This window comes from Bombus affinis, chromosome 6, assembly GCF_024516045.1.
Source record: "Bombus affinis isolate iyBomAffi1 chromosome 6, iyBomAffi1.2, whole genome shotgun sequence".
Lineage (NCBI taxonomy): Eukaryota > Metazoa > Arthropoda > Insecta > Hymenoptera > Apidae > Bombus > Bombus affinis.
Genome location: NC_066349.1, coordinates 745,791 through 760,057, shown reverse-complemented (window position 1 = coordinate 760,057; position 14,267 = coordinate 745,791). Strand labels below are relative to the sequence as shown.

Below are 14,267 nucleotides of genomic sequence, written 5' to 3'. Positions count from 1 at the left end.
AAAATCCAGTGAAGAGAGACATTAAATTCCTTCATGTTTATATTTCAATAAAATATAGAATATTATTGAATCATAAGTTGTTCAATTTGTTTCATTGACATATCGAAAAATAAACGTAATGTACTTCCATATAACGTAAGAAAGATTATAGCTAACTATCGATTTAATAATATTTCTGGTGTATCGTCTTTACGCGAGATATCATTGTGCAATATTAAATATTAGAAATAGTAAAACCTTGTTCTTTTGTATTTTTCCTCACAAATTTACTATTTATAGAAAAATCGGTAGCAACTAACAGCGTAAACACTCTGTATGATGTATATTTTAGTGGGAGTCTTACTAGAAAAGAAAAAATGTATATATTTTTAAAATTTTTAACGGCAAGATAAAATCACATTAATAATTCGATCAGTCGGCAGTATCCTTTATGCAATGACTTCATACAGTGCAATATTAATATGATGCGTAATTATATTGAATATTTGATTTCGAAAACTTGTTAACATTAAAGGAATGTGTCTCTTTTGGTAAAACTAGTGTCAAAAAGCGAAGAAATTAATAAATATTTACTTTTAAAAAATTACTTTTATAATTCATTGCTTTGAATTATTATATACACATGAAACAACTAATAAAGAAGATATGTTTGCGAGAGTAGATTGTCAAATAATAAAAACAACGGCAAGGTAGTTGTTATTTATATTTATATTACGATTGTTAATTAAAGAAATTTATATGTTAAGATTAATAAATTTAAAATCACGTTTTCTTTATTATCCAAAATTATCATTTTTAAAATAATTTTTATACATCAAAAATTTAATAAACCTGTTCAGGAAATGTAATTATTTGTTAATCGGTATTACATTATTATCTCCTATGCGATACATCAATCAATGCGTAGTTCGAATCCATGATACGATACATTGCGTGGCTGCAAATTGAAAGTAGGTAGAAGCATTAATTATACATTCTAAAGTATACTTCGACATTATAACGTATCTAGTTGAGTGCGTTGATACTCTGTATTATTATAATCGGAAGAGTTTTGCATATGGTAAAATAAGTCATATATTCATGCTATATATATATCCATTAACGTATAGCGTTAAAAAATTTTTTGAGAATTCAATTAATTTTTACGCTCTCTTTTTTCTTAAATTACATTAATTATAAATCTTTTAAAACTTAATATATCTGTATTTTATACAATCAACGATAACTCCTTGTTACTTAGAATAAAATACAATAAAATTCCCAAATACATATTTCTACTTGATTATAATAAACAAATTTTTATTTTGTTGTTTGGCCGTTTTAGTAATAAACACGAAAGTTCTTTTAGAAGTAATTGGTTTATATTTAAAATGCATAAATAACGTTGTATGAATTATATCAAAACGAATATGTATCTTTTCTGTAATAGCTTCATTGATAGTTCATACAAATTTATAGAATTCATGAAAGAATATTTTCAATAAGTTAAGCATCCAGATTAGAATACATTAATATATAATAATATGTTACATAATCAATTTCTTGTTATTTGGTTTGTAAATGAACATTATTAAGCACATACTAACACCTAATCCTACACTTAAATATACTTGTTCTAAATGTCACTAATTAAACGATTAAAGAAACTATTTGATGCAGTTTATCGTCTCGAAAATTTACGTACAAAATAATTTTCAGCTGACTCTAAAATATCGAGTTAAAGTCGAAATCTATATTTAGCTTGTGGTTTATTTAAAGCATTACGTGTGTTTCGTTAGATGATCAGCTAATTTTATTGAATTTAGAAAAATTTGTCGTAAATGACAGGCCAGAAATAAATTAGAGTACCAAAGAAGGTATATAAAGTTAGTAAATACAAATGTTTGATACGTAGAGAATGAGTTTCTCATTTCTCTTTCAGTAATGAGCACGTAATTAAGCGAATAAAGCCTATTCAATAGATTGGTCACATATAGATCAACGTCCTTGATTTTGGTAGTCCCTCGCACAACGGCAGGATATACGAATAAACGTGTTTCGTGATGTTCCGTTAACAAAAAGAATTTCATGAAACGGAGTGGCGGCCGACTCATGAATCACAAAGATCGCAAGAGGCAGGGTATGCTAGTAGATATCTACGTCCCTGAATTATCCAACTTGTATGCGGTGATGGTATGGCGCGTACCTCACGATCACGATCAGTACTCGCGCGTACGCAGAGGCCGTATATGGTAGTGGGCGGTAGAAGCGCGCCGATAGAGGTACGCAAGACCAATACACGGACGACGCATGCGCAAAACAAGTGCTGCGCATGCGTTCAAACTCAGGAATCTACGGGTAGCTCACCGCGGCACATGCATGGATAGTGCAGTAGAGCCGAGAATCCCGTAGCGTGTGTTTGTTTTTAATTTCGCGATCTACGATCTAACTTTTTAACCTTAACAGAATCCAACTCGTGAGAGAGGCTGTATTCTTCTTCTCTCTCTCTTTCTCCCCCTCTCTCTTTCTTTCTCCTTTCTCTCTTCCTCTCAGTGTCTAATTTTCCTGCCTTTCCCTTCCTCTATCTCTCTTTCCTTTTTCTCCTTCCCTCCTTCTTTCTTTTTCTTCCCCCTTCTCTCTTCCTCTCCTTTCCTTCTCCTCCTCTTCCTTCTCAACCCTCCTCGTCTTTCCTTTCTCCTCCGCTTCTTCTCCCTTGTTCGCAGTTTCGCTCTCTCTCTTTCTCGCGCGTGCTACTTCTTTCCTTGTCCCTCCTTCTATCCTCCCTGTTTCTGTCGCTCTTACATACTTCTCTCCCTCTCCTCCACCTCCACCTCCTCCTCCTCCTCCTCCTCCTCCTCCTCCTCCTTTACCTCCTCCTCCTCCTCCTGCTCCTCCTTTACCTCCTCCTTCTCCTTCTTATACATAGTATACTGACTCCGCTATTTCTAAAAACGTAACGCAATCGTGGCGACGTATGCGAGGAGCGCGCCAGAGAAACCACGAGTGAGAAGGCGCGACGCACGAACAGCGAGTTGTATTAATTACGAGATAATTGTGCGAAAAATAAAAAGGCAAAGTGATATAATAGTGAATAATTGAAAAATCAGCGTTAACGTTGTGCAAAACCAAAACGTGAAAGGACTACTGTTGTTTTGAATCTTAATTGCAACGTCGTCTGTCTCTTGCTCGTTTACGTTTAACGATCACTTTTTCTTTCCGTTTCCCTCTCTTTGCAATACCTTTTTTGTTTTTGTATCTTTTTCTATTTTCGCGTGACCGCCATAGGAGTAATCAAGTAATTGCGATGTGTGATAATACTAACACGACGACGCAGAGTATAGCGGACTACCTGTCACAGTTACTAAAAGATCGAAAGCAGTTAGCTGCTTTCCCTAATGTCTTCATACATGTAGAGCGCCTACTAGACGAAGGTAAGCAACCATTAATCCACTAATATCTTCTGTACCTTCGGTAATGCATCATTTCACTCGCGACACGCCTTACTTTGGTTGCATGATTAACGCCCACAGCGATTCATACTTGGAGTTCGGTCCAAGCATGTTCTACATGCCTGTGAAACTTTCGCCATAGTTTCTGAGATCTTACGGATTTCGCTACGGCATTCGTGCACGCGAAAAAAATACGCAACGTCGCGTCGCGTCGTGTCGAGGAACGCTGTTCATGCCTGAGATACCGGTTCTTGTTACCTCGTAGTTTCCCATAATCGGCAACGAACTGCTCGCAAACATCGTATCTCGATCATGTGTCACGTGTTACGCGTCCCGGTCTGCTCTTCGTGTCTTCGAGCCTGCCGTTCACTTTATTTTTCCAATTTTCTACGTCGGAGCGAGAAGGACAGGAAATTAACTTATACAATGTAAGTTGATCAAAGTAACTTACAATTTCATGTGACTTACGATCCATATACATAACTGATCGATTCTACTAATCTTGACATAATTCGATTTAGTCTATTCGGCATTCCGCCAGCCTGGCTCAGAATTATTGCATACGATTGAGGAAACAAGATATGAAATAACGGGTGAGGAAACTGTCATTCTGAAAATCAACTATACAAATCTACTAATGTCATGGATTATGGAAAATTCGTAGTGCACAGTTTGCTCACGCCCGTATTTTATGTTTGCGTTTCTCTTGCTCGTTAATATGTGTTTTCTCTATAATCTGCTTCACTCGTATCAACCATTCTGGAGAATAGTTTTTCACTCTCTATTTTTAGACAGTCTTGTGCGCGCGTCACGTACGTGTATGCACTGTACACATGCAGACTTTACGACATGTTTACGGTGCTTTCAGTTTTTTTCTAGACGAGAAACCTATTTCGTAAATTTTCATATAAAATCTAATAAATTGTTTAATATATCGTAACATATCGCCGCTCTATGTAGTTCTCAACTATTCTGTCTCCACTACTTTGTAAACTGAGAAAACTCAGTCTAAAGTTTATGATGTTTATATTATTGTGCGGTGTTAGGGCTTAACAGAACTGAATATTTATTGCTTTCTAACTGGAATTTTCATCGTATTATCACCAAATTGTATTCTTTTTAATAATGAGACATACGTACTTATATGAATTAATCAATTCCTTGTTTTTTTGAAAAATGGAGTTAGAACTAATTACGAACCAGGGCGACGATATATTAAATTTATCTTGCGCGTTGTACATTTGAGTATTATATGTCATTGGGAAACAAGAAAAGTTTGCAAATTAAAGTTAGTAATTTAGAAGATGAAGAAAGAGATACATGTAATATCCTGAATGCAGAAAATTTTAAGCATCCAGTCTACACACGAATTATTTCGTATTTTTGGTTTGTAAATTGTGTCTCTAAATTCTATTATCACTTCATGTGTACGATTTTCTGATATATACTTGTTCCAATATACGAATCACTTAAAAGGGAAACTGATCAATTCGGTTTTTTGCAAATGTCAATTTTCATTATCCAGATACACGATTTACGTTCAATTCTCAAGTAGTAAATGACTTAATTTTATAAGCTCATTTTGCTCATGGGCATGGCGTAAATAATATTATCTACGCTCTAAGGCAAATTTTAAAAAATTACGTTCATAATTCTAATTGTCAACTTTCATAGTTAATCAATGTGGCTTCAAGACGATTCATATTCATATATGTATTTTTTGTTCATTCGTATAATGTAATTTCAGTATACATACTTATATATATCATATATAGGGTTTGTGTTGAAAACTTGGCTTATTGTATTTTTGACTTCTCTTTAAATTACTGAAGCATGAGTCACGTGGAAATACATATAATTTAATAGCACTGTTATTACAATAAAGCACGAATTATAAAGTAAAATATATATTTTCTGTATATCTGGTTAAATTATTATTTGGTTTCTTTACGAATGAATTTATTTTAAGTACCTAAAACTTAAACAAAAACTATACTTTGGAAATAATACCTTCTGATTGTGAAATATCATTTTATGAAAGAGCTACTATTTATGTATTTTCTAAAATACTTTAATATCTTTCGAAATATGTTTGTCAATATTTATTTCATGTTTTTAGCATTTTTACTATATGTGTCATTTTGCTATGTATACGCAAACATATTCTCAGTGAATCTAATTGAATAATTTAATACACAAGAAGTTATAAAATGATTATTCTATCGTGACTTATTGTCAGTAGTAAAATTATACTTAATACGAGCATTTAACTCTTGGAAGGGAAATGCATAACCTATATCTAAATAGCATATTATTACTGCATCGAAACAATCATTTACTATATATGTATTTATTAAAAGGTTAAAGGGTATATATATTTATTTTTATACTATAATTATATAATAATTATATAAATGGTAATATTCGTATTTATTTAACATAAATCATGATGATTAGTGTTTAAAAGTAACTTTGTAAGTAATAGTTCTGATAGTGCCTACAATCATAGATTCCTATTATTTATGATTGTAACTTGTATTTGCATTTGTAAATAACAGATACATAGTTACTCCGTAGTATGTGATTTACATATAGAAAAATAATACATTTAAAAGTAATTTTTGTCATTTTTGCAGCTAAATACGTGTTATTTTAATAACTATAATAAAGTTCTAAATGTATTATTTTAGTAACTATAACAAATAAATGTATGTATAGATTATATTTGGAAAATCAGGTGAAAGCTTCTCTGTTATTTTTGATTTGCTTGAAAATAACATTATTTAAAGCGTATGTGCATTCGAGTCGTCTATACTGTTTCACAGGAAATGTGTCAAATGACGTTTACGACAAGAACCGGTTTTGCGAAAGCTCTCTGATCTCGCGCATTCCTACAAGGATATAGTCCTGTTGATGCAAAGAAATTCATTTTATTCTTCTCCTCTTCGATTCAATTTAGTATAATATTTCATTGATTAATCTTCAAAATTCAATTTTATGCATTTCTTATTCCTTATATTGATTCATACTTCATACATATCTTAACTATTGTACGAGTATATCAATTCATAAACGAGAAACCTCTTGTCAATAATTTTGTTCAGATATTGTGCTTGCTATATAAGTATACTTGCTACGTTAACTAAATTATATTATTAAAAAAAAAAAAAAAAAAATCGACGAACAACGCCTTGCTAACAGCTTCAGAATATTAGAACCTTTAGTAAAAATTAGAATATTATATATCCTTACATTATTATATATTGTGTTGTTTTAACACAAGAAGTTATCGCTAATATCTTTGACAGTCGGTGCGACTTTAAGTAATACAACATCAACTCCAATTAACAGGATTAGAAAATCTGGTAATACGTATATATTTTGATGCATCTATTATGTGCTCTGGTGTACGACGCCTTCAGACGAAAGTACGGTTTGCATTGCACGCATTTAGTCTTCTGTTACATTCTAAACAATCTTTTCGACAAGGATTTTAACGTATACGGAGCTTCTCTCCGACCTAAACTTCTCTTGTCTGCTAAAAGTTGAACTAGCTTACAACTGAGGACGAACACGTAGTATTAAACGTAGTGAAAGAAAATTAGCGATAAATTGAAAAGAACAAACATGTCATGACGCGTTATGATGTAGACCTGGAGTCTCCGCACAATGTTGTTCATCGTAATGCATAGTTCATGATGGCTCAACCGTATTGCAATCGTGTTCGAAAGATCTATTTCGAACACGACGTAGCAAGTTTTCTCGGTGACCTAGTGGCGTGAATAGAACTCGTTGTCAAGCGCGTCCTTTCGAAACTGTCTAGCGAAAACTTGGACAGACACGAGGTCTAGTTTTCTTCTGCTACTAGGTCGTTGTGCTTAATCATTTCAAATGGAAACGTATGAAATCATACACGGTCTCAAATATAATAGATTGATTAGTGTCGTATCACATCTCACGGAACAATTCATACATACTTCAAGGAAATCGAGCTTTTCCTATCTATATGTATACTGATAATCTCATTTAGATCAAATATATCTATCTAGATTTTAATGAAGTATGTAAGTGAGATATAAACATTAAAACAATGCATTAAGAATAATTTCTTTAATCTCCATTTGCATTTCTTTCATTTTGAAGTGAGGATTTAATTTCAGTAATGATTATAAAGGGCATTGCTATATTTTGCTATTGCATCTTCAATCAATATCTTTTCGCAGACATAAAACTTTTCAAGCAAGTGAGAAGCGATAGTTTCAAAGATTAACATTGGTGTGTACTTACATATATTGAGGTCGATTATAACAATAATATTTTCGTATCTTTGAAACTTTTGTTTCGTTTAAAGCTTGTCGATAAGTAAGCTTCCAGTAAACTTACATATTTCACATTCTCATTTTCACTATTCGTTCTCTCCGCTAACTGTTTCCCTGTTATTCAATTTCTTGCTTGCACTTGACCTGATCTGTTTACAAGTATTCAAAACATTAAAACACGACCATAATCTGCCATAATAAGTTACAAATGTAAATAGTCTCCTTATATGTATCTCTAACGACTGCTACTACTAATAATTACTAAATGTAGTAGTGAAGAACTTCCAATGTTTTCAATAAATGTATTAAAGAATTTATTACATCCTAATTTATGTTTAACTTTTTGTGTAATGAAATTTTATGAAATTGTCCTTATATTTGATCAAACTTTTTCTGCTTGCGGTTTGCATAGTACCTATATTTGCGCTCATTACTATTAATGAAATTGACATAAAGTTTAACGAATAACACTGTAATATCTGGTTGATTTGATTTTCAATAAGCATAGATTTTTAGTATAATCTAAATAAATAGGTATATGTGTAATGTTTCCAATGTTGATACACGACATTTATACTTATTCGATTAAATAAACTTTAGAAATTGTTTCTATATATTCACAAAAATTATATTCTTTTCACTATAATAATACAACTGGTGAAATCAGTAACTAGAATTGATATTTATGTATTACTATTTTTATTCAAAAATATCTAAATTATTTCTCCTGACATTAACCGAACGAACAAATATATAAGTATGTATATACATATATTTAATTTTGTGCATATAGTGAATTTGCAGTATATCAGGCAGACAGGTTATTAATTAGCTTTTAATGAAAAAGACGCTGAAACGATGGTCTGTACGTAAAAATAAAAATACATACATGAGCAAGTACATCCAAAAAATACATCCAATGAGAAAGATGGAGAGGAAGAGTGTATGTATGTGTGTTATTAGTTGACAAAAGGGAAGTAAGGTGGGCGAAGAAGAAACGATTTCCTCGAAAACAGAGAACCACGTGTTTATACTTTCTTCGTTTCCCTTTGATATTCTTAGCATGTTGAATGACAAATGTTCGTACTCGCAGCTATCACTAGAGTATCAGAAGACGATTGTAAAGATTCTACTCTTCTTTTCTCTTCTGATTGTTTTCTTTAGTATGTCCTAATGATAAGTAACAAGGCGACAGTAGCAATAGCGACAGCAGTGGTTGCAAAGGCGGTAGCGGCCGCATTCCTTCTTTCTTCTTTGTTCCTCTTTACTTCTCTTCCTTTTACTTCAACGAAGAGGTTACACATACCCGTTAGCGATCGCGGTCGATATCGTACGTAGGCACAGTTTACATAAGTACTTACTGAAACAGAAAGATATTATTATTTTTTCCACTGATATATTTAATCCCGTTCATTCTTAACTTTTTCTAATGTCGTTGGATATAAATACCTAAATACTTAAGGTTTTCGACCGTAATAGCGATTTACATTTAAATAAATTTTATCTGATATGATAACCACTTTATAATGTGGAGATTTCAAGTGTACCACGCGCTTAATGTCAACAGTACATAAGATCGTAATCATTTGATAACAAGTTGTTGTGACAAATCTCCGATAACTGTTAGTGAAGTATTAAATTACAAGTGGTGGATCTATATAATATATTAAATGATGATTAGCAAACTTATATAGTTTACATATAGATACGTACGTTGCACTACACTTTTGCGTTTTAGATCATTCTAACAAGTTATAATCGGTTTTAATATTATTGATACAGAACAAAAGTTCAAATTAATATAGAATCATAATACTTTTTTTATAAATGAATATAACTAAATTTAATATTTTGTAATATTTAGAAAGGTACTATTTCTTTATGATTGACATTTATTTTATGAAATACGCCTTAGATGAGTGAAGTTTTATTCGTAATATGTTGTACGTAATTAGAAAATTTTATACAAAAATCCTTCAACGAACGCCGAATATTATTTTAAACGTAAGAATATGAATGTAAAATTATAATCAGATAATCAGAAAATTCCTACAATTAATTTGAATATTAACAATTAAATGATACGTAATATGAGAGTTGAACTTAGACTGCACCCAAAATAAAAGTAGAATTTTTATTTTTTCTTTAATATACGTAGGTATATAAGTACAATATCTTTCCCAAGTATCATTATATCATGATCTTTCTATAATATTCCCTTCTAAACGTCATTATATTTATTCGACTTATTAATAACTCTTTTTAATGTTATCTCATTGTTATTATAAATAAGATAAACAATTTTCTGATTTTTTAATTTTTCGAGATACATATTTATTTTATGTAAATATAGGATGAAAATTATTTGCTTAACGTGAACATTAAATTTTTCCAAATTACTTGAAACCACGATACGTCAAACATGAGAATTTTTCATAATATAAAAATTTAATACGTAAGTACATGTTTTAAATTTAATCATTAATTATATCTATACTCATCTGAATGTACGAATGCGGATAATAGTTATTTTATTAAATATTAACGATTATTAAATTTTTTTTCAGGTTCATTCATTTAGAAAGTCATTATAAACATGAGAATAATATCTGAAAACATTAATGCGATTCTATCTATAGGAGTGTATTATATTGTGAATGAAATTACGATTAAAATGTAGTGGATCGAATAGTGTAGTGAAAATTGAAAGTACATATATCTGACATTCTATGTCTATATACATATTTATAGATGTATATCGAAAATTACATGCGTATTTCGTATGCAGAAATTAATAGATTTGAATGGTCAAAAAAAATGTCGTATTGTATGAATAAATAGTTACTATGTTCAAAGTTTCGTATATTAGTTCATTTAAGAAACAAGTTGAGATATTAACGATAAGAAAGGAGTAATATACAGATAACTATATTTTTCATAAATTTTTAAAACAATTTAATCTATTACAGATAATATGTATTTTATTTAAATATTATTCATTAACCTTCCCAGCATATCTATTATAATTTAGTAACTTGTTTACTTCTTTTATTGTAATAGAATTATTATTATTCTAATAATAATTATAATCATTAATTATGTTTTATTTCATTATTATTATTATATTTATTTATTTAGCTATTTATTGTTGCATCGTCAATAATAATAGTCAACATTTCTTCAAAGTATTGTTTGCACTTCCTCTTTTGTTTTCTTTCTTTGTAGCTGCTTTTAAATAATCTGTTTCTACATTCTTATACATATAAGAGAAGGTTACTTTTTTAAATTTTATTAAATCCCTCGCAGTAGCTGTTCTACTAAGCAAAGACGTTTCTCCGTTTCTAAATAAGGAAATGTCTACGCGCCCCCACTTTTGCAGTCCTCACCGTGGTCGACCTGTCATGTCGTCATTTCGTCTATGCCTATGTCTATGTCGTGGAGACCAGACCACCGTATACGTTCTTACGCACGTATATATAATATATAGGCTGTTCCGTAAGCTTGCCATATATAGATTCCTCAAGTATCTGTGAATGTAGCGTTCATTATACACATACGGTGATACGTTTATCATGCACATTAGAATATCAGTCTATCAGCTTTTTAAATCAATAATTATCCATAGTGAATGCATATTTATGCATTTCTATTTAGTGATCTTCATTTGTTATTACTATTAATTAATATATTAAATTTCTAAAATATAATAAACTCATATTAAATACTAGAAATATAAACGTAGCTAATTTTTATTCATGTTAATAAATATTCATTAAAAATGAAATCTTTGGTTTCAAGAATATTCAGTTATATACATATATACTATGCATATAGTAATTGTTAGGTAACATATAAAAATGTGATAATTTCTTAATGAAAGTAATATACAATAAAATTTTGATATTTTCCTGGTTATTATGAATTTGAGCTTATTGTCAGTAGCGTTTATATGAGTGTAAAATGCTTTTAAAAATTGTAATGAGAAACTTGATATTTGTTTTTAAAATTAACAAAAGATACCTATAGAATGTGTCTAGATACAGAACATACCAATTAATAATATAATATAACAAATGGTATAATATTTTGTGAATTTTTGACAGCGTTTGATAGTGATTTAGTATATTGATTGATTGATTTAATATTGATAATACATAATAGTGATTTAATGTTGACTGATTCAGTATTGATAATAATATATGATAATGACTCAATGAAATTTGTTAATACAATCTTTATTGATAAGAGCCTTAATGAAACTTATCAAATTAATTAAATTTATTTTTGCTCCTATGTATCTGTTTTACATTACATAACTTTTCGTTTATTAGATTTCGTTAATTATACAAATCTTTTTAATTACATATAATAGATAAACATCGATTGTAATTAATTGATGCACCTGCGATTAATCGATCAATAGAATAAACTACGTTGAATAAATTTAGTTTGTGATATACGATTTATAGGTTGATACGGTGATATGGATTATCGTTATTTTAAAATGCGTTAGTACGTACGTGCAAAGAAATGACGAATAGAATGATGGTACGGAGATTTAGACAAAAGAGAAATATCACGAAACCCTTAACAGTGGCCCTTGGGAACACATAGGGGCCGATGACCGGATTGACCTGCAGTTCGCTTCATGCCGCATGGCATCCACCAACGGGCTCGTGCCACTTCGTCTTCGTTCCATTCTCGTCATTCTCCGTCTCTCTTCTGTTATTTTGCTCCCTCGTTCCTTCACTTGTTCGTTTGCTCACTCGTGTGAATTTAGTCTTTAACCTTCTTCTTCTTTTTTCTCTTCTTCTCCTTCTTCTTCTTCTATTTCTTTTTCCTCCTGCTTTCTTCCATTCTTTGGGTTCATTTTTGTTATATTTTTATTTCAAAAAGGAAAAATCTCGTATTTTTCAAGCGGTGCAATTATCATCTTTTAATTTTTCTATTTCGTTCGAATATCAATTCGCTCAATTATGTCCCCTGTTCCCTTTAACCTTCTTTTTTCACTCCCACAATTTTCGTTCTTTGTCATTCTTGAATATTTTTTACTCTCCTTCCCTGCGTTTTATTCACTCTCCACCCTTCTTGCGCATATCCTCCTTGGTATCCACCATCCGCCCTCCCCCACTCCATTCGATTCGAGTCTCTTACTTTAAGCTTCGAAAAGTAGGTAGGGTGAAAGGAATTCTCTACCGTCTCCGTTTCCAAGCGGCACTCTTCGCTCTTCTCTTCGTCAATCTTTCTGCTTGCCTTGAGTTGGGCGTGCACTCACACACGTTTACTTGGGTCATTATACCAAACCGTATATTCCCGTACTGTACTCAGTCTTAGTCGGTCATCTTCGCCTCGAGTTAAAGCGAAGCAGGTTCAACATCTATAGTTGTTGGAACTTCGAGACGTCAGTGTGATTCTGATATCTTATATATATGCATTTAAAATGTATTGTTTAAATTTTGATTACAAGCCCAGATAAAAATCTTGAAAACAATGATTTTTACGTTTTTCTTCGTGATTTCGGCCAATTGCAAATTTTTTCGACAATTTGTTTGCGTCATCTAGTAAACTAATTCTAATCTAATTTCTGAAAAAAAAAGAAAGGCTATAAGCGAACAAATTTGCATTGTCCATTTTCAATTTATTTTCGTATGTAAGATAGCCTGTAGTCAATAATTCATTTCTATTGGGAATTAGTCAAATAATATTTGACAAATTTCCAAATTTAATTTTCTTAAAAATGAAACCCACAGCACAGTTTCAGCCTTCTTAAATTCCGTCTTAATTTGTGTCATAGAATCACCCTGATTCCATTTGTAATCTATACTATGATTTCTAGATTAACTTGTGCAAGATTCATATTGTATATAGTGTGAAGAGATTGTTTTCTCTATTTTTCTCTATATTTTATTCATATATAAAATGTATTCCTTTCAGAAGTAGACTAACATGAAATATAAAATTTTATTAATTCTATACCATGAAAATATTAAATAAAAATGATTAGAGATTATTAGAAATTCTTAAAAATTAAATGAAAAGCAATAAATACTAACAAAGATAAATACAAGTCAAATATTCGAAAATCTGGAAAATGAAAGTAAGAGAATAAAGTTGGTAGTCGGTAATCATAGTAATTAAATTTTCGGCTTTTCGTGGTGAAAATATATATTTGTGCCAGTTCATTTAATTTGCATTTAAGATTAATATATATTAATATTATTTTTATACAACATAAATTAATGTTTTTATATAGACGTAAAAGAAATATTTGTGTACATGTATGTTTAATTTAATCATGTAAAAGATAATGTAATATCCAAATGCTTTTAACATGATTCAATACTGAAATGTGATAATAATTAGAAAAATATTTTTGAAAATACATCTCTTCTTGCTGATTTATATTCTATAAATTATTAACAATATTGTATCGTTAGTATGTTTTTAATTATAGAAAGTACGTGCCTTTCTCATATCTGCATTAATAAAGATATCTATATTGTTATTATGTATATTATTA

The 14,267-nt window shown here is 30.6% G+C and overlaps 1 protein-coding gene and 2 long non-coding RNA genes across 6 annotated transcripts in view; 2 read left to right on the top strand and 1 right to left on the bottom strand.

Annotated features, from left to right (window-relative positions):
• Positions 1–2,416: 2,416 nt before the first annotated feature.
• On the bottom strand, positions 2,417–3,027 carry LOC126917856 (uncharacterized). Its single transcript, XR_007711098.1, has 2 exons — positions 2,880–3,027; positions 2,417–2,849 (listed from the first exon to the last, which is right to left on the bottom strand). It is a non-coding gene; the product is annotated as an uncharacterized LOC126917856 (long non-coding RNA).
• Positions 2,822–14,267, top strand: part of LOC126917850 (protein held out wings) — a 47,096-nt gene continuing 35,650 nt past the window's right edge. For all 4 annotated transcript variants that reach the window (XM_050725214.1, XM_050725212.1, XM_050725213.1 and 1 more), the window contains exon 1: positions 2,822–3,410. In XM_050725214.1, the coding sequence (XP_050581171.1) occupies positions 3,284–3,410 (127 nt within the window). In that variant the 5' untranslated portion in view covers positions 2,822–3,283. The remainder of the gene's footprint in view (positions 3,411–14,267) is intronic.
• On the top strand, positions 3,694–13,328 carry LOC126917863 (uncharacterized). Its single transcript, XR_007711105.1, has 2 exons — positions 3,694–3,856; positions 3,950–13,328. It is a non-coding gene; the product is annotated as an uncharacterized LOC126917863 (long non-coding RNA).